General features: G+C 48.0%; 1 protein-coding gene across 1 annotated transcript; it reads left to right on the plus strand.

The window, feature by feature from the left end:
• The first annotated feature begins 347 nt into the window (after positions 1-347).
• WRAP53 (WD repeat containing antisense to TP53) lies at positions 348-14,263 on the plus strand. The gene is made up of 11 exons (XM_061590231.1): positions 348-457; positions 1,870-2,344; positions 2,657-2,755; positions 4,321-4,429; positions 6,650-6,738; positions 7,956-8,046; positions 8,212-8,344; positions 10,019-10,227; positions 10,527-10,630; positions 11,728-11,874; positions 13,245-14,263. The coding sequence occupies exons 2-11, from the start codon at positions 2,067-2,069 to the stop codon at positions 13,432-13,434; spliced, it is 1,449 nt and encodes a 482-aa protein (XP_061446215.1). The 5' UTR covers positions 348-457; positions 1,870-2,066; the 3' UTR covers positions 13,435-14,263.
• Positions 14,264-26,289: the final 12,026 nt, after the last annotated feature.

Below are 26,289 nucleotides of genomic sequence, written 5' to 3' on the forward strand. Positions count from 1 at the left end.
GTAAACAATCCGTTCCTAGCCACAGTCCTGATTTTTGCACTGGCCTTGGCAGAGTCATTTTTTTTAATGTTTAAAAAGGAGGAAGGGTGTCACTCATTAAATTCTGCCCGTGAACGAAGACCTGGCACCCTTCCCTGCTACTTTTTGTTAGGGACGTAGAAGAGGACACGCTAGTACTGCCCAATCACAGGTACGCTATAATGGTGAATTTCTCCATTGGCAACCCGGAAGGCCCCTATCTAAACACCGAGGGAAGGGGTTGCTTTATCCTTTTTCTTATCTCTATGGGCGGAGCCAGGGAGTTTCGGGAAAGTTGCCGGCGCCTCCAACTCTCGCGAGATGTGCGTGGGGCGGAAAGGGGTGGAGCCAGCGGGTGTCATGGCTGCCCCCATAGGTTGCCCATGAGTTGCTGTTTGAGACAGGCGGGCAAGGCAGCTGCAGCCCCCGCGGCTGGGAGGTAATGGGAATCCCCGGGTCGCAGCCTCCCTCCGTTCTCTAGAGGACCAAGTGGGAGTGTGGGGAGGGGGGGCTGCTTTGTGCTTGTGCTTGCACACCCACCCCTGCATGCAAATAGGTGTTGTTGTTTACTGTTGTCTATTTAAAAAACAATAAGAATTTGTATACCACTAAATCACCCAATACAACATGGTGGTATACAGCAGCATATTCAAAAACAAAAAAACAGCCCCACCATAAAGTCAGTACAAAATGATTAAAACGACTGGCTGACCAAAGAACTTAGAAACAGTTGCATAGATATATATGCATCAGGAGAGGGGAACTTTTGGCCCTCCAGATGTTGCTGAACTACAGCTCCCATCATCCTTGGACATAGGCTATGCTTGCTGAAGCTGATGGGAGCTGCAGTTCATCAGCATCTGAAGAGCCAAAAGTCACCCATCTCTGGGATGCATAAAAAGGTCTTCAGGAGATGCCTGAAAATCAAAAGCCAGGGTACTGTTGTTGTTGCCTGAAAATCTAAGGCAAGGGTGCTGTTGCTGCTGTTCTTGTTGTTAACAGCATCATTGGTGAGCCTGATGAATAGCAGAGTACAAGGAGACAGGTCCCTGCCCCAAGCAGCTTACATTCTAAATCTTGGCACAGGAAGCAACAACAGAGAGAGGAAGTATGTGTGATTATTTCAGTTATACCTCTTTAAACTTGGGATGCTTCCAGACTGTCAATATTTTTAGGTGGGATTCAATAATGTACTGACAAATTCAGGTTGTGCAATTAAAGTTCATTGGGAAATCTTGCACAGTAAACCTGTTTACCCAAAAGACCTGGGAAAAGTTGCATGAACTGAAAAGTTTTTGGCAGGTGTTGAAAACAATAAGAGAAAGGCGCCTGCTTGATGTTAGTAGGCTGGGAGTTTTACGACATAGGTGATGCCACACTAAAAAAGTGATTTCTCACCAGGGTGGAATGGACATTATGTGGTACTTGTAGAAGTGCCAGCTCTGCAGATCAAAGTGGTTGAGTGGGCAGAGATGGTGTAAGGCAATCCTTACTGGTCACAAGCTGTTGAGGGCTTAGCACCTCAAATTTGGCCCGATAACAAATTTGCCTCAACTGCTGGTCCCCCCCCCAAAAAAAGCTCCCTGCTCCCAGATTCGTCCATCAACAGATGTGCTTGTGTTTCCCTTAGTCATGGGATGGGTAAAAATGCCCTGTAAAGCACTTGTAGAGAACACTAACCTATCATAGGGGCTAGCAACTTAATTTTGTTTTGTTAGTTTTAAAAAAGCTGAGATTGTCAAGGTACTGAATTCTGTAGCTGTGGAGAATACCTTCAGCCCTGATGATAGCCAGAATAACTGGGTTCACTTTGGTCACATTTTGCTTTGTTTGCTTTTTCTTTTCATGCAGAAATCTCACACCCTCTTGGCACCCCACACCTCCCTACGCTGGGATGAATGAAGGACCTGACACTTTTGTCCATTCCAGCTGCATTTGGAGGTCTGGCTGGAAACAGAATGAAAGCTTGCATAAACACCGTCCTCCTCCTTAGTAGCAGTTGTGCCTCTTAGAAGCTGGGCTCTAGGCGATCTTTTGGGGCTTGCGTGATGGATGCTGAGCGGTCACTTGACGGTCAGGTTGTACTGGAACTGGAGCAGCCAGCCGACAGCAAAGTGGAAGCAGAGGGCATTTCTGGACCTGCTGCAAAGGTGCCAAGGTTAAATGGAGGTCCAGAAAATGAAGAGGCTGTTCTTGAGACACTTCCTGGACCGGAACCCCTAGGAGAAGGACCTCAGTTAGAGGATACGGTGCAGCATCTTGAGGAAGAAAGGCTGGAAGAAGCAAATGATGGAGGGGAAACCTTGACAGAAGGAGGGGAATACTAGTGAGTGTGGATGTTGTCTTGCAGTCTGTTGGGTGCAGCTGTGTTGGGCTCTTTGCCTGGTTCTGGAAGAACTGGGAGCCAGGATCCCAGAGTTCCCTTCCTAAGGGTGGCAAAGGGTATGGAGCCCCAGTGTTTCTGAGCAAGGGTAGCTCGTACGTCACTTGTAGCATTTCTGACTGAGTGTTTACCCTTGCTTTCAGGCTGGAGCCTGGGAGTGGAACAGGATGTCACCCAGCTTAGGGTGGGGGTGCCTGTGTGTTTATGCTTAGCATGAAAATGTCAGTGATGGCTCTCGTGTCCCTTCTCTCCTAGCTTTCCGACCTATGATTTCTCGCAGCCCCCAAAGCTTCTAACAGGCTCTTGGGTGGAGTATAGTCATGTATCGGAGAATTTCCTGAAGGGCTGCAAATGGTGAGTGGGCGGGAAGCCATTTCATTGGCTTTCCTCAGGTTGCCTGTACTTGGGAGAGGGAAAAACATCCACCCACCCGGCTGTAGCAAATCTGTGGATCTGGTACTTCCTGTAGTGAGAGCAGCAAGGATGTGGCCATAGGGGTCAGAGGTGGCCGACCCTGGAGCCCGAGAATCCTGCTACCAGTTCTGACAAAGTCTCCTATCCCTCACCTAGACTTCATTCATTATTGCGTTTATATCCCTCCTTCCCTTCAGCGCATAGTTAAACTGTGGAATATGCTCCCACAAGACGCAGTAATGGCCACCAGCTTGGATGGCTTTAAAGGAAGATTAGACAAATTCATGGAGGACAGGGCTATCAATGGCTACTAGCCATGATGGCTGTGCTCTGCCACCCTAGTCAGAGGCAGCATGCTTCTGAAAGCCAGTTGCCGGAAGCCTCAGGAGGGGAGAGTGTTCTTGCACTTGGGTCCTGCTTGTGGGCTTCCCCCAGGCACCTGGTTGGCCACTGTGAGAACAGGATGCTGGACTAGATGGGCCACTGGCCTGATCCAGCAGGCTCTTCTTATGTTCTAATGTTCCCTCCAAGGAGGAAGGGAGGGTGAGATACAAATTTAATAACTAAAAGGTGGCATACATTGCTGTTCCCTTGTCATTTAACCTCACAACAACCCTGTGAGGTAGATTAGGCTGAGAGGCAGTGACTGGCCCAAGGTCGCTCAGTCAGCTTCATTGGCTGAGTGAGAATTTGAACCCTGGTCCCCCATATCTTAGTCTGACACCCTTACCATTGCACCACATGAGGCAGAAGAGGTGCAGCTGCTATCCAAGGGATTTATGAATCCACCTTAGGAGCAGTGAAGATGCTTGGCATGCAGAGAATGACAGTAGGGTTGAGTTGGGGTACCAGGGGAGGTGATGACATAGGGGGCTTACCTTATGCTGGGTCAGACCATTGGTCTGTCTAGCTCAGTGTTGCCTCCAGTGGCCGGCAGCGGCTCTGCAGGGTTTTAGTCAGGAGCCTCTCTCAGCTCTACCTGAAGATGCCGTTGGGGATTGAACCTGGAACCTTTTGGATGAGCAAAAGTGACAGTCATTCCCTAAGGTGAGCCTTAGGCAAATCTCTGAGAAGGAAGGAGGTCTTGAGAGAGGGACTTAAAGGAAGAGGCTTGTCATGACAAGAGAGAGGAGGCCTCAGCCAAACACAGAAAAGGAAATGGAAGATAGACCCCAGGATAGGTGTAGGCAGAGCAGAATAAAGGGGGGAAGCCTTGAAAAGAAGAGCCAGGCCAATAAAACAAGATTTGGAAACTCCTGGATAGGGGCAGTGGGTGCTTTGTTTGGATTGGGGAGAGCGGAAAAAGATGAGAGCTGCATAACAACTATCCTTGGGAGGTTGTGGGTTCCTTGTTCCTCTTGCCAACAGCTGGGCTTGCCCAGTCTGCAAAACAGTTGTGTAGGCCCCTCCTTCGCTCCTCCTTCTCTTGTGGCCTATTGTACCAGACAGGCCTGGGAGAGTGAGTTGCTGCCCTGCTCACCAACACAGAGCGCCTGTCTCTTCAGGGCTCCTGATGGGACGTGCCTGCTCACCAACAGTGCTGACAACACTCTGCGTATTTACAACCTTCCTGCAGAACTTTATGCGGAGGACTGGGGGGCCATTGCTGAAATGGTACGTAGCGCTGAGGGTGTATGCTTGTGCGTGCACTTGCCTTTCTGTCTGTGCGTGTTTGCAGGGAGAGGAAAAGAGTCAGATCCTTCCACAGTTCTCACAATCCCATGCCATTGGGCATCCTGGTGGGGGCTGATGAAGAATTGTAGTCCCAACAACATCTAGAGGGCTGTAGGCTCCCCCCCCCCCATAGCATTTTAGGCTGAAATCAGTCTGCAAACCGTTAACTTCCATTTTGCAAACCCTTAATGTACTTTAATCCGTTGCAGAATCTGTTGTTTCATTTGCCCCTCTAAACAGGCCTGAAGTACATTTTTAATCCGATCTGCTTTTGAATGTGGATGCTGCAGTTTTTTAAATGGTCCTTGCTCTGTGAGTTTATCTTTGTTGATCTGGGTTGGGATGTTTTTAATGCTACTGTCTTAGTGCTACCGTTTTAAGTTGTATGTGTCCCACATGTGTGATACACTTTAAACAGTTTGTATGGTTATGATGCTGTTTCAAATGGCGTTTAGTCTGGCTTGGTTATGTGTCCCTTCCCCAACCTGGTGCCCTCTGATGTTTTGGACTGCAACTCCTATCAGCTCCAGCCAGCACAGCTCTCCTGGTTCGGCAAGGATGGGTTACGCTATCAGCCACTTTGGAGCAGCGGTATTCCTGGAAACACAGAATATAAACTGATTTAACTCCTCTACTGCAGAGCTGGTAGAACTGTTGCCCACTTAAAGTGGGAGTATGTGGAATAAAGCCTCCACCCGGTTTTCATTAGATTTTGTAAAAATGTATGGATTACGTTAAAATCTTTGCTGTCGCTTAGCTTTTAACAGCAGCAATATCTATACTGTTTTAGTCTCCTCCGCCACCAACCACAGGTGTCTGGAAGAAGGTGGTCACCACAGGTGTTGGGGGCGGCTATTTTCTGCACTCAGAAGGGGTTTGATTGTACCTGTTGGCTTATGAAGGAGGATAGTGTGTGAATATAGGGAAGGTCTCAGAGGTAGAGCCCCTGGTTTGCATGCAGGTTCAGCCCCTGATGGCATCTCCAGGTAAGGCGGGGAAAGACTCCTTGCCTGAAACCTGGAGAGCTGCTGCCAGTCAGTGTAGACAATACTGAGCTAGATGGCCCAACTGTCTGACTCAGTATACAGCAGCTTCCTGTTTTTCCTGTGTTTCTACTGGACCCCAAGAAGGGAGTTAGGCAGAAGTATGGGCACTTCTTGAAGAGGAGAAGAGCAAGATCAGGCCAAGGGGGGAGGCATCTAGTAGTCCAGCGGCCTGTTCTCACAGCAGCTGACCAGATGCCTTTTTTGGGAAGCCCACAAGTGGGACCTGACCACAACAGCACTCTTCCCACTTGTGATTCCCAGCAAATGATATTCAGAAGCTTTTGATCCTGGCCCTTATGACTAGTAGCCATTGTCAGCCCTATCTTCCATAGTTTTGTATAGCCCCCCCCTTTAAAGCCATTCAACTTGATGGTCGTCACTACATTTTCTATAAAGAGGGGTCTGTGATGCAGCTTCTGAATTGCTTGTGTGTTATCACGCAGGCCTCTCTCCATGTCTCCTCTTCCCAGTCTGCTTCCGTCAGCCATAGAGAAAAGAGCTGCTTCCTGCCTAGGGCGCAGAGCAGAGGGGGATTCTGGGATAGCCCTGCATGGCTTCACCAGATGCAAATCTTCCGTTGTAGGGAATGTACTTCCGGATGGCATTCAGCTAAGGCCCCATCCGCAGTATCATACCACTTTCAACACTCAAGGCTTCCCCCAAAGAATCCTGAGAATTGTAGTGTAAGGGTGCTGAGAGTTGCTAGGAGACCACTGGCAGAGCTACAGTTCCCAGAGTTCCCTGGGAAGAGGGATTGCTTGTTAAACCACTCTGGAAATTGTAGCTCTGTGCGGGGAAAGGGGCCTACTCCTCACTTGTGGATTCTTTGGGGGAAACCATGACCGTTTAGTATAAGAGTGCTTTAAATGGATAGTATGGAGCCAAAGTTTTACTCAGAGTAGACCAATTGAAATTGTGGTCCTAACATAATATTCATCAATTTCAGTGGGTTTACTCTGAGTAAAACATTAGTTGACTGCCACCCTCATTACGTACAAGAGTGCGTGGATGGAAATGAATGGAGGCCTGCTCTCCAGAATGATTCATGTGAAGGCAACGTCAGTAGCACTCTACCCCAGGCACAGCGGTCTCTTCTCTCGCTTTTCCTCCACAGACCCCCGTCCTGCGCATGGCCGAAGGAGACACTGTCTACGACTACTGCTGGTTCCCGCTGATGAATTCCTCTGACCCACAGACTTGTTTGTAAATCCATCTTTCCCCTGCCGTCTCCCTCTCTCCGTCCCCTCCCCCGTGGTCACTTTATGGGACTGAAAAAAGTTTAGCAGCAGCAGCAGGAGGGGTTAAGCTTCGAAAGGCCTCAAGAGAGAAGTCCAGAAAAGTCATTTGCTGAAAGTTTGTCAGCTGCCAAATTAAACAACAGCAACAACAGGGCTCTAGACCGAGGGTGGGGAATTGGATCGCTACCCCACGGGTCAAGTTTGACGGGTGTGTGAGGCTGCCTCCATGTCATCAGGTGTGGGGCAACTAAATGTGCCTTTGTGTAAAAGACACTAAACGTGTCTTTTTGCTGATGCGCATGGAGCTATGTGAGCCTTGATAGTGGATCGTCAAGGCTTGTGTAGCTCAGGGGCTAGCAAGCCCTGACAGTCAGCTGATTGTGGGTGGTTGCAAGGCACAGTGCACAAGGCTTTGTTGGTGGTGCTGATCAGCTGATTGGCCATGCCTTCAAACCCCCGTAGACCCAGTTGCAGCTTTACCTCCCCCATACTTTACTTCATGAAGGATGTTGGGTGTAGGGTAGGCAGGAGTGGCTTGGCCAAAGCAGCCTTGTGGACAAATGGGGGGGGGGCTTAATTAGGCCTGTGAGCTGGAGGTTCTCCATTCCTGTTCTAGACCCAGCAGGAAGGTAGAATCCCCGCTGGCTTTGGGTCACGGTGTTTGCTACATAATCCAGAACCTGAAATTGGGGCAGAGCGAATATTGCTGGGTGATGGAGATTGAAGTCAGGTTTGCATGCACTCTTGCACTAAAAAAAACCCCAAAAAACTGATGGGAGTGAAATTCCGCAGCCTGCCAAAGCGATGTGATTAAGGAAAGTTAATTGCATTCAGCTAAAAGCCTTATAGGATTCTGATTCCCCAGCGGCTGGAATTGCTGACACAGATGCCCCTTGTATCTAAGATTGCTCATGTGCTGACAAGGTTACCTTCTCAGCTTTGAGGCCTAGAAGCTTGCTTTCGCTAAAACAAATGTGGTACTTTTTCCCGCCACGTTCTGTGCCTGGCGACGTGTTCAGTGCTTGCGCAGCGGGGCCTTGGTACATGCAGAGATGTGAGGGTGGGGGAGGTGTGCGAGAGCCCTGCTAACCTTTGCCTGCTTCTTTTGCCAGCCCTCCTTAGACTTGACCAGTTCCCTGCCGCTACTCACTGGCCCTTCCTTCCGCTTCTCTCCCCCTGCAGTGTTGCCAGCAGCAGCCGTGACAACCCCATCCACATCTGGGATGCTTTCTGCGGAGACCTGCGGGCCACCTTCCGCCCCTACAATCATCTGGTGAGTACCTGCGTCGGGGTGCCCAGCTTCGCGAGGTGGTGGTTCCTCTTCCTCCAAAAGTGGGAGCAGAGCCGGACTGCCAGCTACACTACCTCGACTGCTTACTTTACCCCTTCCCCTCCCCACAATCTCTCTTTGAGTTGCTGCCCTCCCGATTTCCTCCAGGATGAGCTGACTGCTGCACACTCGCTCTGCTTCACCCCAGACGGCTCTCAGCTCTTCTGTGGCTTTGACAAGATTGTGAGGGTGTTTGACACGTCGCGCCCTGGCCGGATGTGTGAGAACAGGCCCACCTTTGGTGAGTTGGCCTTGATTGCATTTTGGCGTTTCTGGGTGAGGTACGGCTTCCCTCTCTGGCCATTTGCAACCAAGCCCTCCGTTTGTGCAGCTGGACTGGGCCAGGAGCAAAATGGGCAGCGTGGCCTAGTCAGGGGTGAAGGGCTGTCTCGGTTTCAGTCTCTCATTTTTCCAGTCAGTTGTCTGCATTTCCATGTCAGTTTTGCAACTTCTTAAAAACAGAAACTGCCTCGGGACAATTCGTCACCATTTGGCAACCGTGAATTTAGTAACGGTGAGGGTAGGGTAATTGCTTTTAAAAAAATGTTCAGAGTTCTAAATGTTGTGAAATGGTTTGTAATTGTTTTAATTATGTTCTTGTTTGATTTAAAATTGTATTGCTTTAACCTTTTGCTTTTCGCCACCCTGGCTCCTCTGGGAGGATAAATTTAATACATAATTTTTATGCTTGTTTCTCCCAACAGATGGATTTTTGTACCCATCTTTTGGTTGGAGAATGGCATTGCAAAACTCAGGGACCTGTGAATTTTGAAGGATCACTGTATTGTTTCAGGGAGTGTGAATTAGGATAGTTTACATTAAAATGTGAATCGGACACTGGGGTCTGTTCAATAGACTTATGCTGGTCATGTCCATTAACTTCAATGGGTCTACTCTGAGTAGGACTAGCAATGAATACCATCCAGTATTTTTTCTGCCATCTCTAACGTGTGCAGTCCCTGAATTACCAGGAAATCATCCAAGGAGGAGAACTTGGCATTCTCCACCCTTGTCCCTTGCCCCCCTCCTGTAGGCTGCAGCAGAATCAAAAGCATGCAAGCATAATGAGTACTCATAATTAGAATATTTTAATGTGCAGATTATGATAGATATTTATGCAATAATGTCAGTGGCAGGCATGCCTGCAGTGGCTTCCGCATCAGCTTCTGTCTCCAAATGTTCAAAAAGACCAAAAGAGTGGGAACCTTTATTTTAAACTTAGGTAGTGCCTTTCCAAACATTCAGAACATGAGAAGAGCCATGTAGTCCAGAGGCCTGTTCTTACAGTGGCCAGCCAGATGCCCCAATGGGGAGCCCGAAAGCAGGACCTGAGCTCAACAAAGCAGCTTACAAACCATTCAGAGAAGCTTACAAACCATTGAGCAGCTTCAGACATAATTTGTGTCTTCTACATTTTCATACCAGTCAGCAGATAGTAGGTTGTAGCCCAGGCTGGGCAAGCAGCCTTTTGCTTTTCTATCAGGACCTCCCCTCCCTCTCTTCCCTCTAGATGCCCCCCCCAAATCTGCTTTGGAGGATCCCCCAAACTTCTGGAACAGATATTGAGGGTATGCAGGAGGTGCAGGGCAGAGGAGGGGGAAGTCTGTTGCACGAGCAGAGCGGCAGCCATGGACACAGCCCTGGCAATTAGTCATATCATTAAAAACTTCAGCTCAAATCATATCTTCTCCCCCCCCCCACTTTTATTTTTAAAAAAAGGCAAATAAGTTTCCCAAAGCATTGCAAGGCCTAACGGGGTGTGCGGATGTGTGTTGCTGCGTCTCCTTTGGAAGGTCATTCCATAACCTCGGGGCAACTGCAGAAAAGGCCCCGCTTTGTCCCACAGCTGATCTCGAATAGGCGAAGCCTCTCCGCCTTAATCTTACGCCCTCCCCCCACTGCTCCCCTTTCCCAGTGAAGAAGCAAGGCCAGAGCGGCATCATTTCCTGCATCGCCTTCAGCCCGACGCAGCCCCTTTACGCCTGCGCCTCGTACTCGAAGACGGTGGGCCTCTACTCCCGGGCAGAAGGCGAACCCCTAGCCGTGCTGCATGGGCACCAGGGGGGCATCACCCATGCGCTGTTCGCCCCTGATGGCTTCCACCTCTTCACCGGTGGGCGCAAGGTGAGGACTCGCCGTGGGAGGGGAGCTGGGGGGGGTGGCCCGTACAAAGGTCGTGTCCCCCTGATTTGCCTCCCGTTCTCGCAAGTGCGGCTTCCGTTCTCTCTGAGGCGGGCTAGGAATGTGGGGGAGACTTCAGATCCCCTCCCCATCTCTTTTAGGTCTGGGCCGGCCTCCCCGAAAGCAGGCGTCCTCCAGGCATTGTGGACTACAACTCCTGGAGGACATGAGGTTTTGGGGAGGCCGGTCTGGGGAACTGACATGTGACAGGGCGTGTGGTGTTGTTCCTTCTCTTTTCCCAGGACGCGGAGATTCTTTGCTGGGACCTTCGACAACCGGGCGAGGTCCTTTCCGCCATGTGCCGGACTGTGGCCACCAACCAAAGGCTCTATTTTGACTTGGATCCGTGAGTGCCAGTATTCTCTCAGCCCTCCGATGTCTTTTTCTTTTTCTTGCCGACAAAATGTCACGGGAGGCGCCATCGAGGTGGCTCCAAGTCAGAATCTGTTGGTTCCTGGGGTAGGAATACAGCTAGTGGGTTCCAGGATGCACAGGGTATGGGGTGGGTGGGAATGAGTCGAGGACTCTGTGATTGGAGTGGGCTAAAACAGAGAGAGATGGAGACCACTCTATTTCCCCCTCTATTGCTGCAATGACCGAGGGAGGTGGTGGCCTCTCTGACATGGGAGGCCTTCAAGAGGCAGCTTGGCAGCCATCTGTTGGGAGTGCTTTGACTTGAATCCCTGCATTGAGCAGGGGGTTGGGCTTGATGGCCTTATAGACCCCTTCCAACTCTACGATTCTAAGATCTGCTCCTTTCCTAGAGAGTAGGCCAGCTGTGCTTTTCATTAAAACACGTGTTACAGGGAAAGGCTGTAACTCAGTGGTGGAGCCGCTGTTTTGCATGTGAGAAGGTCCAGGTTTAATCCCCAAAAGGCAACTCTAGGTAGGGTTGGGAACATCCCCCTGCCTGCTGCAACTCTGGAGGGCTGCTGCCAGCCAGTGTCAACAGCAGTGAGCCAGATGGACCCCTTGGTTTTACAGAGCATCCTGTACAGCGTGCGGAAGGCGTTGGTCCTGGCCCCCGCAAGGCAGCTCGTGTACAAAGAGCTCAGTGGCGTTTTTGGGAACCCTCTGCGAGGAAGGGAGGGGCCAGCCATGTCTTGGGGGAATCCCTTTTCCGAGCATCTGCGTGGTTCCAAACGTGGCCTGCAGGGCTCACGGGAGATGTCAGAAGCAGCGGTGGCCTTTGTGGGGAAGGGGCTGAGTGTCTGCCTGTTGTGTGGGGAGGGTACTGGTGGCATCTTCACATAGGCAGGGAAAGGCGCCCGCCTGCCCGCCCCCTGAGCCCCCATTGAGTCACTGTAAACAGTACTGAGCCACATGGAGCAATGCTTTGTCTTGGGATCAGGCGGCTCCTCTGGAGGTCTCCTTGTGTGCGCCGCCAACTTTGCTGCCCGTGGGACGATCTTGCAGCCTGGCCTCTGGCTCTTTCCTTCGCAGGAGTGGGAGGCTCTTACTGAGCGGCGACACGGAGGGATTAGTCAGCGTCTGGGACACATCCCAGCCCCCAACCAGCGGCCCCGCTCGCCCCCTCTTGCAGCCCCTCCTGCAGTTCCAGGCCTTGACGGACTGCGTCAACGGGATAAGGTAGGTACAGGGCCGGGAAGCGTCACGTATCGAGTGGGAGTGTTTGGGAGGGGAGGCGGAGGCTTTACTCAGATTACTACAATGTGTTATGTGTGGGGTTGCCTTTGAAGACAGTTCGGAAGCTGCAGCCGGTGCAGAATTCAGCAGCCAGGCCACTCTCTGGGGCAAGACGGTCTGACCACATAACACCAACTCTGGCACAAGTCCACTGGCTACCAGTTAGTTTCCTGGCTCAATTCAAAGCCCTGGTTTTGTCCTAGAAAGCCTTATACAGCTCAGGATCCCAGGACCGCAAGGACCGCTTCTCCCTATAAGAACTACCCTGGACCCTGCGGTCAGCATCTGAGGCCCTCCGTTGTGTGCCTCCTCTGAGGGAGGTGCGGAGGGTGGTGACATGAGAACAGGCCTTCTCAGGGGTGGCCCCCCACTTGTTGAAGGCTTTCCCCAGAGATGCATGCCTGGCGCCATCATTATCTATCTTTAGGCGCCAGACAAAATCATTCCTCTTAAAGGGATTAGGCTTTTCAGTTTTTGGAGTGCTTTTGACGTAGCCCGTTTTAGAGGGTGGGTTGTTTCACCATCCTGTTTTTTTCACTTTTTTAGTTGTGTTAGTTCTATATTGGTTTCAGTCTCTCACAGCCAGTGTGGTGTAGTGGTTAGAGTGTTGGACTACGACCTGAGAGACCAGGGTTCGAATCCCCACACAGCCATGAAGCTCCCTGGGTGACCTTGGGCCAGTCACTGCCTCTCAGCCTCAGAGGAAGGCAATGGGAAACCACCTCTGAATACCGCTTACCATGAACACCCTATTCATAGGGTCGCCCATAAGTCGGAATCGACTTGAAGGCAGTCCATTTCCATTTAGTCTCTTTATTGTATGTTGCTTTGGCTTCACTTTTCTGAAGAAAAGCACTAATAAATTTGAATAAATAAATAGACAGACAGACAGACCCTTAGTTTTGAGGTGTACATTGGGCTCCCGAGTCCCTGAGGCATGTGGGGTGTGAGTTGATCTGATCATTGATCAGAAGGCAGAGCCACTCCCTCCCCCAAGAAGAAGTCTGGGCAAAAGCACATAAAGAGTCTCAAAGGTAGGCCAGTCTCCCCGCCCGGCAGGGGCTGGCTCATCTGGTATGCCCGCTGCCCCTGGAGATGCTACTTTCTTAGCCGACAAAACTGTGCTTTTGCACCTGGAAAGGTGAGCCCCAGCTCTGGGCTGCCCACAGCCACTGGACGTGGCAGTGCTTACAGTGAGGAGAGCGATGAACTCTGGCCAGCTGCCTGTTGAGGGGCCAGAGTTTGCGGGCTGGTGGAGGACAGGCACCCAGCCCGTTCCCCTTCTGGCCTGACTTTCTGCCCTCTGTACTCAGCCTCCATCCCAGCCTGCCTCTGCTGGCCACTGCCTCCGGCCAGCGCAGATTCCCTGACCTGTGGGACAGTGAGGAAGAGGAGGAAGGGGGCAGCCTGTCCAGTCGCCCTCAGGCCCATGGTGACAACTCGCTTCAGCTGTGGTGGTGCTCCTTGGATGCCGGTGCAGAGCTGCCCCAGGCTCTTCTGTGACGTGGCCATCTCCCTCAAGGGAGCGGTGAAGACTGAACGCTGCCTGCTGTGCGGCCCCCACCCTGGCATTTGAAGCCAAAGGGGGCCAAATGGATACATCTGTACTCAAAACTGCCATGAATTATGAGTGTGTGAAATGCTGGCATGCCAGTGTGTTCTTGGATGCGCATGCATTAATGGTAGCCTGTGTGTGTGGCTGTTTATTTCTACACGTGACGTTTGTATCAAAGAGAGTATGAACTGTGTGAGGGTTCATTGGACTTTTTTTTTCCCCTGAGAGAGAATGGGTCAAGGAGGTGCCATATTGGGGAAAAGGGATATTTTGTGCTTGCCTGTGATGGGTCAGGGGGTCTGTTGCATTTGAGAGTTGCTGTGCCTATATGGGTTGGAGACATCAGCTGTGCGCTGAGGGAAATTGCTTCCGGTGCCAGACCATTTCTTTCTCTTGCTCCCCCCACCCCCAATTGACAATGGACACTTTCTCCTGCTTTGGGCTGACTTTCGTCCTTTTCAGCCAAGAGGGGTGACCCTTTGCAGTTCAAAGTCTTTACTTCCTGGCCACCAGCTTGTATTTTTATATATATATATATATGAATAATTGCTTCTTTCAAGCAATTTTTAATTGATTTCCTTTTTCTCTGCTCTGTAAATAGTTTCCTTACTCTGTTTACCTGCCGAACAGGTGTGCCATGACGCGAATTTGCTTGGGGGAGGGAAGGGCTTTTGTGCTGGGTTTTCTGAACGTTCATCATCGGTACCCATTTTGTGACTAAAGAATGCATCCTCTTCCACAGCCAATAGGTGTTGTAGATGATTAATAAAAGTCTATAATGGTCATATATCTTGGTTTTCCTTAGTCTCTTCCTTTCTAAGGGGGAGCTGGTGCAAATTACAACTCGGGGTTAAAAAAGGCTTTGCTGCATTGAGGGGTGGAGTAGAAGTCCCTGAATTCCTGCTTGCTGGCTTCATTTTTAGAGAGTACGGAAAGTGGAAATGGACTGCCTTCAAGTCGATCCCCACTTATGGCTACCCTATGAATAGGGATTTCATGGTAAGCGGTGTTCAGAGGGGGTTTACCATTGCCTTCCTCTGAGGCTAGTCCTCCCCAGTTGGCCACAGCTGCACAAGCCAGCCCCTTCCTTGTCCACAACTGCCAGCTGGGGGGCAACTGGGCTCCTTGGGACTCTGCAGCTTGCCCACGGCTGCACGGGTGGCAGGGCACGTAACCCTTGAGCCACTCCCTGTGGGGTGAATAGCTTTACCCAGGAGACACGAGCGGGGATTTGAACTCACAGACTCTGGACTCCCAGCCAGGCTCTTCTCCCCACTGGGCTAGACCAGCTGTTTTTTCTGCCCATTCTGACACTAGGATCTTTTTATTGTTTGGGAACCAAGAACCTTGTTTCATACAAGCATCAGCAATATAATATATTAATTATATAACAATAATAATATTAAATAATATATTAAAATAACAATATATAAAAAATGCACTGGAGTCCCACAGGATGAGAATTGCTGAGAATTTGAAATGGTGGCCCTGTGGCCTTTTTAAATACAGGCTTTCAAGATGCGTGGGACTCTGGCAGGCAGCATGCAGGGTGGGTGGAAAACTGGGTGCTTCCGATCACACATCGTTGCTTTTGCTCTTTTGGTCTTCAGAAAGATAAGTGGAAATAGATCACACAAGGGAGAAGGTTTGGAGCAACCCATGGTTTAAACTGGCAGTTTGGGATGGGATTTGGGGGCGGATATTCTTGACACACACAAAATTTCTGGTCCTTTATCACAGATAAATCGGAATTCTCATTTTGTGTCTGTGTTTTTTGTTTCCCAGATTGATTAAGGGAAGGGTGATGTAAGACTTACTTAGAACCACAAGGGGGCAGGCTCTCACTACAGATGTCTTGCTCTTGTAAATCCATGAGGTTCCACAGTTGAGTGTTGTGGCTGCAATTGAGTTTTTTAAAACAATACTTTTTGTTCTGTCCACCACCACCACCACCCATTTTCTTTTGGGGCAGCACACCCAATTTTTCCTGTCTTTTTTCAAGCAGGTGTTATGGGGTGTGGGGGAGAAGGAAGCAGTTCTGCATATGTGGGGCACCCTAGAACATCTTGCCTAGGAAAGATATTCTGGATTTTTCCCCAAAGGTAAACAATCCTATTAAGTTTGGGGAAACATGGAATAGGTGCAGGACTAACTGAACTGCAAGTCCCAAACATGCTTGTGCCATCTGGGCTCAAAAAGGCTACATCTGGCTTTGCATTGTCTCCAAACTGACAAATGATGGAAGGCTGTTTGCTGCCTTCAGACTTTATGGTGGGCTTCTGAAAGGCATCTGGCCAAGTACGGTGGGCTAGATGACTGCTTGTTCTCATTTAGCAGAGCTGCCCTTGCCTTGTGTAATATAGGGCCAGGGTTTCCAGACTCTGGTCTGCGCACCACCGCTGGCCTGCAGGCATCATTCATATGTTCTGCAAATTGATGGGAGGCTAGAATTCAAAATAAAGTAAATGGGAGGCTAGGATTAAGAAGTTTAGTCTTCATAATATATTTGGTTTTAATGATGGTAATACTTGCTTAATTAATTGCTTAATTAATAATTGCTTCTTTTATTTAATTATTACATTTATACCCCGCCTTTCTTTTCATAGTAGAAACCCAAGGTGGGTCTTGTAGAAGAAACCCAAGGCGGGTTTCAATTTCTTATAGAAGAAGCCATAAAATACAATTAAAAATGCACATTGCAATTGCTATAAGCAGAAAAATCATTCAGTGGTCTGCCAAGACCCTCAGCGATTTTCAAGTGGTCTGTGGGGAGCGGGGAAGGTTTGGGAGTCACTGATCTAGGAAACACAAAAGCAACGTATATTGCAACAGGCAGAATTAATATAGAATGGCCTGTGTATTGTAGCGGCTTCTCTGCTATCTTTTCGGCGCCTTTTGAAGACTTTCCTCTTTCAATAAGCCTTTTAAGTGGAGACCTGTCTCAGTCTGCGCCTGTGTTCAAATTGCTTGTTAATATGTTTTTTAAATACATAATGTTTTTAACCGTGTTTTAAAGATGTTTTTAAAGCTTTTTTAAAAAATGTTTTTAACGTTGTTTTGTCTTAATGTATTTTAAGGACTGTTCTTATGATGTTTTAAAGTGTTTTTAGTGCTTCTGTTTGCTGCCCTGGGCTCCTGCTGGGAGGAAGGGTGGGATATAAAGCAAATAATAAATAAAGTGTTTCTGATTCCATTTCCCCCTTCAAACTACCAGTTTTACCTTATTAGCAGACGGGGGAAGTGCCCTGCGTTGCAATTCCTCTCCTATCTGCAGCACAGATGGTGCTCTGTGGCTGGCTGGTGTCTTCTGTGAGGCTACTTTTAGTGGGATTCGTCCTTTTTGGCAAGGAGTTGGACATGATAGTTTGAGGCCTTTCCAAAGCTGGGGTATTTCTGCAAGCTATTCCAACACTGCTTTTTTAATCCCCTTTTGTGTGGATGGGTAAATCGCTGTAATGCAGTTTTGACTCTGCACAAATCCAATTTTCAACCCAACTGGGGTGCCTTTCCAGGCAGGCAGATATATCTACAGTTTATTATTAAAAAAAAAGGTGGGATGTGCATATTTTGTAAATTTTCAAGGTGGCTCCTGGCCATGGGAACACAGATGAACGCATTAAGGACAATTGATTAAGATGCGTAAATAGCAAAGTGAAAACAGTGAAAAGCCTCAGATCGTAGCATAAACCCATTAAGCATTCAGAAGCTTGGACAAACAGATAGGCCTGGCCTTACCCCTAAAATTTAGTAAACTGGGCTTTGTGAGTGTTCCAGAGCTCTGATGTGGAGCCACTACAGGAAAGGCTGTTTTCCCCTAGGGGCTGCTAGCAGAAAGTCTGCAGTGGAGGTGTGAGGGCAAAAGATCTTCAGATGGTGATCATAATTGGTTCATATGGGATCAGGCTTCAGCAGCTCATGTGACAATCTTTAAGCCCATCTTGGCTGCTTTATTTATTTTATTATTTATTTATTATTTGATTTGTATCCCACCCTTCCTCCCAGCAGGAGCCCAAGGCGGCAAACAAAAGCACTAAAAAATTGTTAAAGCATCATAAAAGCAGACTTTAAAATACATTAAAACAAAACAACTTACATATTTTAAAAGCTTTGAAGACATCTTAAAAAAAAGGTTAAAAAACATTGTGTTTTTAAAAAAATGTTTAAAAACATATTAAAAAGCAATTCCAACACAGAAGCAGACTGAGATAGTCTCAACTTAAAAGGCTTGTTGAAAGAGGAAGGTCTTCAGTAGGCACCGAAAAGATAGCAGAGATGGCTCCCTGCCTAATATTCAAAGGGAGGGAGTTCCACAGGGTAGGTGCCGCCACACTAAAGGTCCACTTCCTATGTTGTGCGGAACGAACCTCCTGATAAGATGGTATCTGCAGGAGGCCCTCACCTGCAGAGCGCAGTGATCGACTGATGATATAAGGGGTAAGATGATCTTTCGGGTGTCCTGGTCCTAAGCTGTATAGGGCTTTGTACACCAAGACTAGAACCTTGAACTTGGCCTGGTACTTCTCAGCAGATGTGCTCTACTTTTGATGTGTTATTGGAAGCCGGATTGTGTGCCAGCTATATTGGCTGCCAGCATGCTTTGAGGCCCTGTTTAAAGTGCTGTTGATGACCTTTCAACATTTTTGGGTCCAGGCTACCTTAAGGATGGTTTTCACCTGTATCAACCTGCCTGCCCCTTAAGATCTACTTCTGAAGCCCCGCTGAGATGCCTGTCTTTAAAAGTAATTATAGTCAGTGGTTTTTTTGGCAGTCTGCTGCTGGCCTCAATTACGGATTGCGATTCTAAGTAAGACTGGAACAAGCCCCAGCCCTTGTTAATTTTACAACAGGCCTTACAAAGCGACAATCTGAAGTCATAGCCTTTGGGAGCAAATTAAGATTTGTACATTGGTAGTTGTCTTTAAGATAGCGGGATTATTTTTTCCTGCATGATATGCTGGCCTGTGCACCTTGGGTGGAGATGGATTTTAAATGTTTTAATGATTTAAATTGTTGGATTTTGCAGTTTTGGATTGTATAGAATTGCAAAGGGCTTTGAAGGGCACTTTGCCTAAAATAATCACCGTCAAGCAGTATACTTTATCCTCTTAATATACAATATTATACCATATACTTGTAAAGTACCAAAAAAGAGGCAAGCCCTCTGCACTAGCCTGAGAAGCAGGCGGTCACTCCGTCAGTATGAGATTTTATTTTAATTTTAAAACCCACTTTTATTTTTACATTTTCTTGGCTTCTAACCTAGCCTAAATGTAACTTTAGGTTCAAGCGTGCCGGTAAAAGGTTTTTTTGGGTGAGGCAGCTTTGGCCCTCCCTCTCCTCTCCTCTCCGCCTGTTGGCCCTGGGCCCCCACCATTGTGGCATAAATAGTTACTGTTAATGGGCCCAAAGTGAATTCTTGCACAGAGAGACTGTTGCCTGGCAACCGTGTAAACTGAACTGGCCCCGGCGAGCGAGTGCGTGGCTCGCCTGTGTATGGGAATATTTCCCCTCGTGCGTGCCACAGGCTTTTATAAATGTCTAGCCCAGCCAAAGGCTGAAGTAATCTGTAATAATAAAATGGGTAAAAATGGTTATAGACCAGCCTAGCCCTTGGTCACCCGAAAACAAGGCTTCACTGTGTCCAAGTGATGCCCGTGGCTTTGATGAGATACTCGGGCATCTCCCAGGCTTTCATTCTCAGTCTCATCTGACTCCAAAGCCAGGCTTTGGCGTAGAATAGTAAAACTGCCTCTGAGCGTGCATAGAGTGCATTTCTGGAGTAACTATGGGCAGTCTTGTTTCACCTAGAGCTTCAGGGGAAAGGAATTCCAGGAAGACTTCAGGCCTGGTGACCTACTGTTTCAGAAACTATGTTGTCAGCTATACTACTGCTACTACTACTATTATTATTATTATTATTATCAACAACAACAGCAATCCCATCATTTTCCACCAAGCAGCTCAGGATGGACTACATGGCTCTCTTCTCCCCCCTCCCTTCCTTTTTATCTTCAGTACACCGTTGTGGGGTAGGTTAGGCTGACAGACAGTGACTGGCCCAAGCCACTCAATGCACTTCATAGCTGATACACAGATGGGTGCGGTTTTGGAGAAATGGCCTCACAGCCGAATGTGGAGCCCCTGATGGGCCAAGTTTCTCCAGCCCTGAGCTAAAACAAAGGTAGATAGCCTTTTTCTGTCGAGGGCCACATGCTGGCAATGGGTGGGAGCCAGAGACAAAAGTGTTGGATTAACCCCACAGGACAACTGTGTGCGGCAAGCTTTGGCAGAGGCCAAAGGCTGGCGCTGCTCCTGCCACTTTCTTGTTTCTGTCTATTCCGCCTGCAAGAGGATGAGCCTCTTGCTACCCACAGCTGCTGGTCTTGCCTCAGCTTGTTCCTCCACCCTTCTCAATATCGCACCTTCCATGGTGCCCAGCAGGGCCTTCTCAGCTCCAGGGCCTTGTGCCTCTGCTCTGGTGTCTGTGTACACTGGAGAGGGGGTGAGCAGGGGCTAGGGTCAGTTTCAGTTTGGGGGCTCAGGGGTACTGATGTGGCTTCATCTGCTGGAGGGCAAGAAGGACAATTGCTTTGGAAAGGAAATGGGGAGAAAATTTGCTTAAAGGTTAGGATCTCTTAGTGAGTTCAGTATGGATGACTTGCCTTCTGTGATTTGCAATTTGCCTCTAGGAATCTTAAATGGGAATGCAAAAAGCAAAGGTAGCTGACTCCATAAGGTTTTTGGAGTGTGTGTTTATTTACTATTTTTTTATAACCAAAACATTACAGTAATGTAAGAATCAAGTGAGATTTAAACTCATACACTATACATGTTTACCCCCAGTTTATATATATATATATATATATATATAAATTTATAAACGTAAAGGTGATTAACGGAATCCTTATAGGGATCCAGAGCAAGCTTGAGTGAAGTTCTGTTTGTTGCTTTCTAAACTGTCTTATATATAAATTTATTATATATAATTGCTTGCAAGTATAGAACTAGAAGATGATAGTTACTCTGGATTACTTAAACCAGAATAAATTGGGTGTGTATGTCTAGGGTTACGGAAAATCTCCTTCCTGTGGAGATTTTCAGACAGACATGAGAATGGCACAGAACATCCTTTTTTAGATGAAGAGGGCTAGCCGAAACCTAGAGACTCATTCTCCCTCTCAAGATAGCAATTTATTTTTATGACAGTCATCCCTCCGCTAACAGGCTTTCACCATCTATTCGAGAGGGGATGCCTCTCTTTGGATGCACAACGAGGGGTTGGCCAAGGTGGAGAACACTCTAACCTAGCAGCAGAGAAGGTACTTCCTTTGGAAAGGAGATGGAGAAAACCCAAGTATTGTGAATGGGCAACTGGGATGGCAGGAGTCTTTTTTCCTTTCTTTTATCTTTTCTGGATGACTGAATATGGGGCAAGCCTAGCTGCGTGGACTGGCAATTGTGGCGTCTGATTCAGGGCCGGATTATCCATTAGGCTTAGTAGGCTGAAGCCTAGGGGCCTGGAGCCCTTGGGGGCCCGTGACCAGCGGAAGCAGGACAGGAGCTGCGGATCGTGGGACAAGAGCTTCCGAACTGCCCGCCATCCCTCCGCTTCACTTACCTTTTTCTCCGCTGTTTTTTGCGGCTTGCCATCAATCAAGATGGCGGCCGAGGTTTCCCTAAGGGGCTGAAGCCTCTGCCGCCATCTTGGTTGATGGCACACATGCATGCTACACGCATTACCATTGTAAGGGGGTTGAGAAAAATATTGCCTAAGAGGAGAAGGGGAGCCCAAACACCAATCAGCCTAGGGGCCCTCCTCAGCTTAATCCGGCCCTGGTCTGATTCCATCCAGTGGAGGATGGTCTTTTAGGGCACAAGGGGCACCAGCCTCAGCCAGCCCCCCCCTGCCTACTTTCTTATTTCAGGTCAGGGGGACGACCCCACCTGTCAGCTCCCCTCTTCCTTCATCTCAGGGTTGCCCCTTGTAGAGCTCAGCAGGGAGGGGGAGGAGGAGGAGGAAGGGGACATCGCTAGAATCACGTTGCCTGTCATTGGCTCTGCGTCTGCCTTCTGCGGGCTCCCTGCTTTCCGCCCCACCAGTCCCAATGGGCAGTAACTACCACTGATTCCCTCCTTTGGGGGGGGCAGCTTTGCTGGCTTCTGTCCATCTGGTTGGTGCTGGGGCTTTGGAGGCCGCCAGAAAAGAGTCACAAAGGTGGTGATTTGGGACCACCAAGCTCCTGCTGTCCTCTTCTGCCCCTGGCTTCTCGGAAACGGCCTTAGCAGAGGAGGGCCTTTGCCATTGCTTGCTGCCTGATCCTTTGGGGATTAAACTTGGGACCTTCTGCATGCAAAGCAGGTGCTCTGCCGCTGAAGAGATCTCCTCCCCCCCACCCCCCGCCAGCTGTGCCAATCATTCTGTTTTGTGCTTATGCACCAGTAGGTGCAAGGACCAGCATGGTGTGTGTTGGGCCCAGCGGCAGCTAATCTTTTATTTTGATTGTTGCTTGTATATCTCAGCAGGATCTCCCTCTTCCACCAGCACCCCTTAAATCTGCAGCTTCATTCATAAGCATAGGAGAATATATTTCTCTCTCTCTCTGACACGCTTGTGCACGCTCACACACACACACACACATGTAGTGAGGGGAGTTTCTTGCTAGTCTCTGCAAGGGGTGCTATAGGGTGTATAAAGACCCCTAGAGCTTTAGGTGTGGGTTTTGCATGATTGAGTTCCCTTCAGTTTCAAAACAAGTTCCCTGCAGATACTGTAGCAGACTAGGGAGAAGGATTCAAGCTCACCTTTCCCACTGACATGCTAGATTTCTATGTGCAGGGGATTCCTTTTTGTTTTCTTGTTATTATTGGCCTTGGTCTGGAGGTGCATTCCGTCACATGTGCCCCTGCTTGTAGTCTGAAGGGCTATAGGTTGAGCGTTGGCATGAGTCACTTGAAAGGAGGATAGCTAACCTGGGAACCTCCAGACATTGTTGGCCTCCAACTCCCATCGTTTCTGACCACCATTGGCCATGGCAGGAGTCTGGAGGACTCCATTTTGGCTACCCCTCCCCACTCTCCTCCAATTTGGTTACAGAATAGGGGCATTTCTGCTTGTTGGAATCTCCATCCAAAGTTAAGGAAAATCTAGTTTTTGTGTTAGATGTATTTTGTGCCTTACACTGAAACTGTTCTGATTTTGTTTTTCCTGTCTATCCAGCTGGGAGATTTCTGTATGATTTGAAAGCTTGCATCATTTTAAACACCAGTTGGTCTGAATGAAATAGATTGTCTTAAATTTACTCTGGAGTCTTTCTTTGTTTTTTAAAAGTGGCTATTTAGATGGCTCAAATGATTTTTGAATAGGGAGAATTATAAAGAGGATTGTGTGCATCCCACACAAACATGAAATTTGGTATAGACAGGCACAGAATTCAACATCCTGTCCACTTTAGTTGTTGTTGTTATGTGGCTTCAAGTCGACTACGACTTATGGCGACCCTATGAAACAGTGACATCTGTTCTTCTCATTATGTGCCCAAAGTATGAAAACCTCAGTTTCATCATTTTAGCTTCTAGTGATAGTTCTGGTTTAATTTGTTCTAACCCTCAGTTATGTGTCTTTTTTGCAGTCCATGGTATGCACAAAGCTCTCCTCCAACACCACATTTCAAATGAGTTGATTTTTCTCTTATCCGCCTTTTTCACTGTCCAACTTTCACATCCATACATAGAGATCGGAAATACCATGGTCTGAATGATCCTGACTATAGTGTTCAGTGATACAGCTTTGAATTTGAGGACCTTTTCTAGTTCTCTCACAGCTGCCCTACCCAGTCCTAGCGTTCTTCTGGTTTCTTGACTATTGTCTCCATTTTGGTTAATGACTGTGCCGAGGTATTGATAATCCTTGACAAGTTCAATGTCCTCATTGTCAACTGTAAAGTTGCATAAATCTTCTGTTGTCATTACTTTAGTCTTCTTGACGTTCAGCTGTAGTCCTGCGTTTGTGCTTTCCTCTTTCACTTTCATCAGCATTCGTTTCAAATCATTACTGTTTTCTTTCTCCTTTTGCTTTTGGTTTCCTTCTCTTTAACCATTTGAAGAGTTTCTTCAGTCATCCATTGAGGTCTCTCTTTTTAACTAGAGGTATTGTCTTTTTGCCTTCTTCCCCGATAACGTCTCTGACTTCATTCCATAGTTCTTCTGGTTCTCTGTCAACTAAGTTTAAAGCCTCAAACCTGTTCCTTATTTGATCTTTGTATGCTTCTGGGATGTTATTTAAATTGTATTTTGGCATTATGATTGCTTTGTTGTTGTTCTTTAGCTTTACTCTGCTTTTCGATACGACCAGTTCATGATCTGTACCGCAGTCTGCTCCTGGTCTTGTTTTTGCAGGAAGTATGGAACTTCTCCATCTTCTGCTACCAATTATATAATCAATTTGATTCCTATATTGACCATATGGTGATGTCCACGTGTACAGTCGTCTTTTTGGTTGCTCAAAAAATGTGTTCGCAAGAAACAAATTATTGGCTTCACAGAATTCAATAAGTCTTTCTCTTGCTTCATTTCTATCTCCTAGGTCCCATTTCCCCACTATTCCTAATTCTTCTCTGTTCCCTACTTTTGCATTCCAATCTCCCATGATTATCAGAACATCTTGTTTTGGTGTGTGATCTATTTCTTCTTGTACTTCTGCGTAAAATCTCTCCAATTCCTCTTCTTCTGCGTTTGCCGTAGGAGCATAGACTTGGATGATGGTTATGTTAATAGGTTTCCCATTTAATCTCATTGTTATAACTTGCTCAGACCTTGCATTCTAGCTCCTAATTGCTCTTGCTACATCACTTTAGTTAGTTGGTTTAAAAAAAACACCCACAACCAAGCTTCTAGCCCTTAAGACTGGAAAGTATAAACTTGCAAATTTATGGGGGGGAGGGAATGAAATTTTAGGAGCCAGAACAAACTGCAGCAGCCCTTCCAGTGGTTAGGAGGGTGGGGCCCCATTGCTGGTAAGAGTCAAATTTATGCAAATGAAACACAATTGTATGTATCTTGCATAAAATTATCAAGAAGAATTAAAAGCACAAAATGTGGGTGTATCCATAAGAGCCAAGGATTAAAAACCTGAATGAATTGTAAATATATAGTTGAAAGGAGTGCTCAGTGTATTTTATTGTGAAAGAAGGGGGATGACAACAGGGATTGGGGGGCACATTTAAAAAAGAAACACTGCCCTGTGGCTAGGAATCGTGGCATCAGCCTCCTTGTCTTTCAGAATGCCCTGCAGACCCTCTTGGGTGTTGAGGTCAGCAGGAGGGGGGCTTTTTGGTGGTTCTGCCATTCTCAGAAGCTGAGGGGTATGTGTTTTCCCAGGAAAGAGCATTCTCTGTGGGGGCCTCTAAATTGTGGAACTCCCTCCCCACTGAGATGAGTCCGGCTATTTCATTGTACAGTTTTAGGCGAACACTTCTGACACTCAGGACGTATGTTTTTAGGACCCTGTTGTGTGATTGTAGGTTGTTTTTAATACTGTATTTTAAAAGTATTGTAACCTGCCCTGGGACCTTTGAGTGAAGGGCGGGTAACAGATGATGATGATGATGATTGTAAGACTGGCCTGCCTGATTGGGCTTTGCAAGGATTTTGGGGGGTCACGGGGGGTTGCTCTAGCACCCAAAATGTGTCTGTTTCAAAAAACAAAGAACCTGAGAACATTTTGAGGGATTGACCTCTGAAGGGGGGGGGAAAGAGTTCTAAATACCCTTCCCTCTCCTGTTTTTGGAGAGGCACAGCTCTTTCTAAGTGTGCCTATCTCTGTTTTTGCCTGCTGGGCATGCAGAGAAATGTATTAAACATTATTCTCCCCCTCTCCCCACCTTCCCCCTCCTACTCCCCCCCCAGCAATCTGTCTTGGCCCAAAGGAAGGGAGACTGGCTGGGGGTGGGCTTGTCTCTCTGGGGGGGGCACAGATTTTATGCTGCTGTTCTGGGCGATCAGCAGGGAGTCTTGTCTGCTCAGCCTCTGAGGATATTCACTGGCGATTTGCATCCAAATGGCCAGGCTTCCTAAGGTGAGCCCAGGTAAAGGACGGTGGTGGTAATAATGATCTGGGGGGGGGGAGAGAGGCAAGGTTTCTCCATCTTCCTGCCAAAGGAAGTGGAGTCCAACAGTCAGAGCTGGGCTGATGAGAAGCTGGGCTTCAATTTGGAACAACAAGAGATGGGGAGGGATTTCACCTTGCAAGTTCAAAGTCATTTATTGCACTTGAGAATCCTGCCTCAAGCTGGCACCCTCCAGATGTTTTAGACTACAACTCCCATCAGTTATAGTTTAAAACATCTGGAGGGCACCAGCTTGAAGAAGGCTGCCCTGTAAATCTTGATGTGGGGGTGGGTGGGTGCTGGCAGTGGTCCTTCATATGGTGGACAAAGTGCACTCTGCATATGTTCAGAGGCATCTGCATTTTGTCCACCTGCTCCAAGGGCTGAGCCCTGATGCAGAAACAGGCCGTAATTAATGCAGGGTGAAAGGGAACAAGCATTTCTCATTCCGTCTGGGGGGATCTCACTTGAACTGCCCAGCAATCCTGACTGGTTGCCTTCCTCCTTTCAACTCTGGGCCACCCCCAGTCTGCTGCTTGAGTGTTGTCTGCCTCCCAGAAAAACCTTTCTCCAGTCCCCGTTTGGCTATGATAATCATCCCTTTGCCATACTTTTATTTTATTTAAAAAAAAGACAGGTGCTGGGGGTCTGTTTTGAAACTGCACCACCGCCCTGGGATGACATTTGAGGAAGGGCGAT

Source organism: Rhineura floridana, chromosome 11 (genome assembly GCF_030035675.1).
Source record: "Rhineura floridana isolate rRhiFlo1 chromosome 11, rRhiFlo1.hap2, whole genome shotgun sequence".
NCBI classification, from domain to species: Eukaryota; Metazoa; Chordata; class Lepidosauria; order Squamata; family Rhineuridae; genus Rhineura; species Rhineura floridana.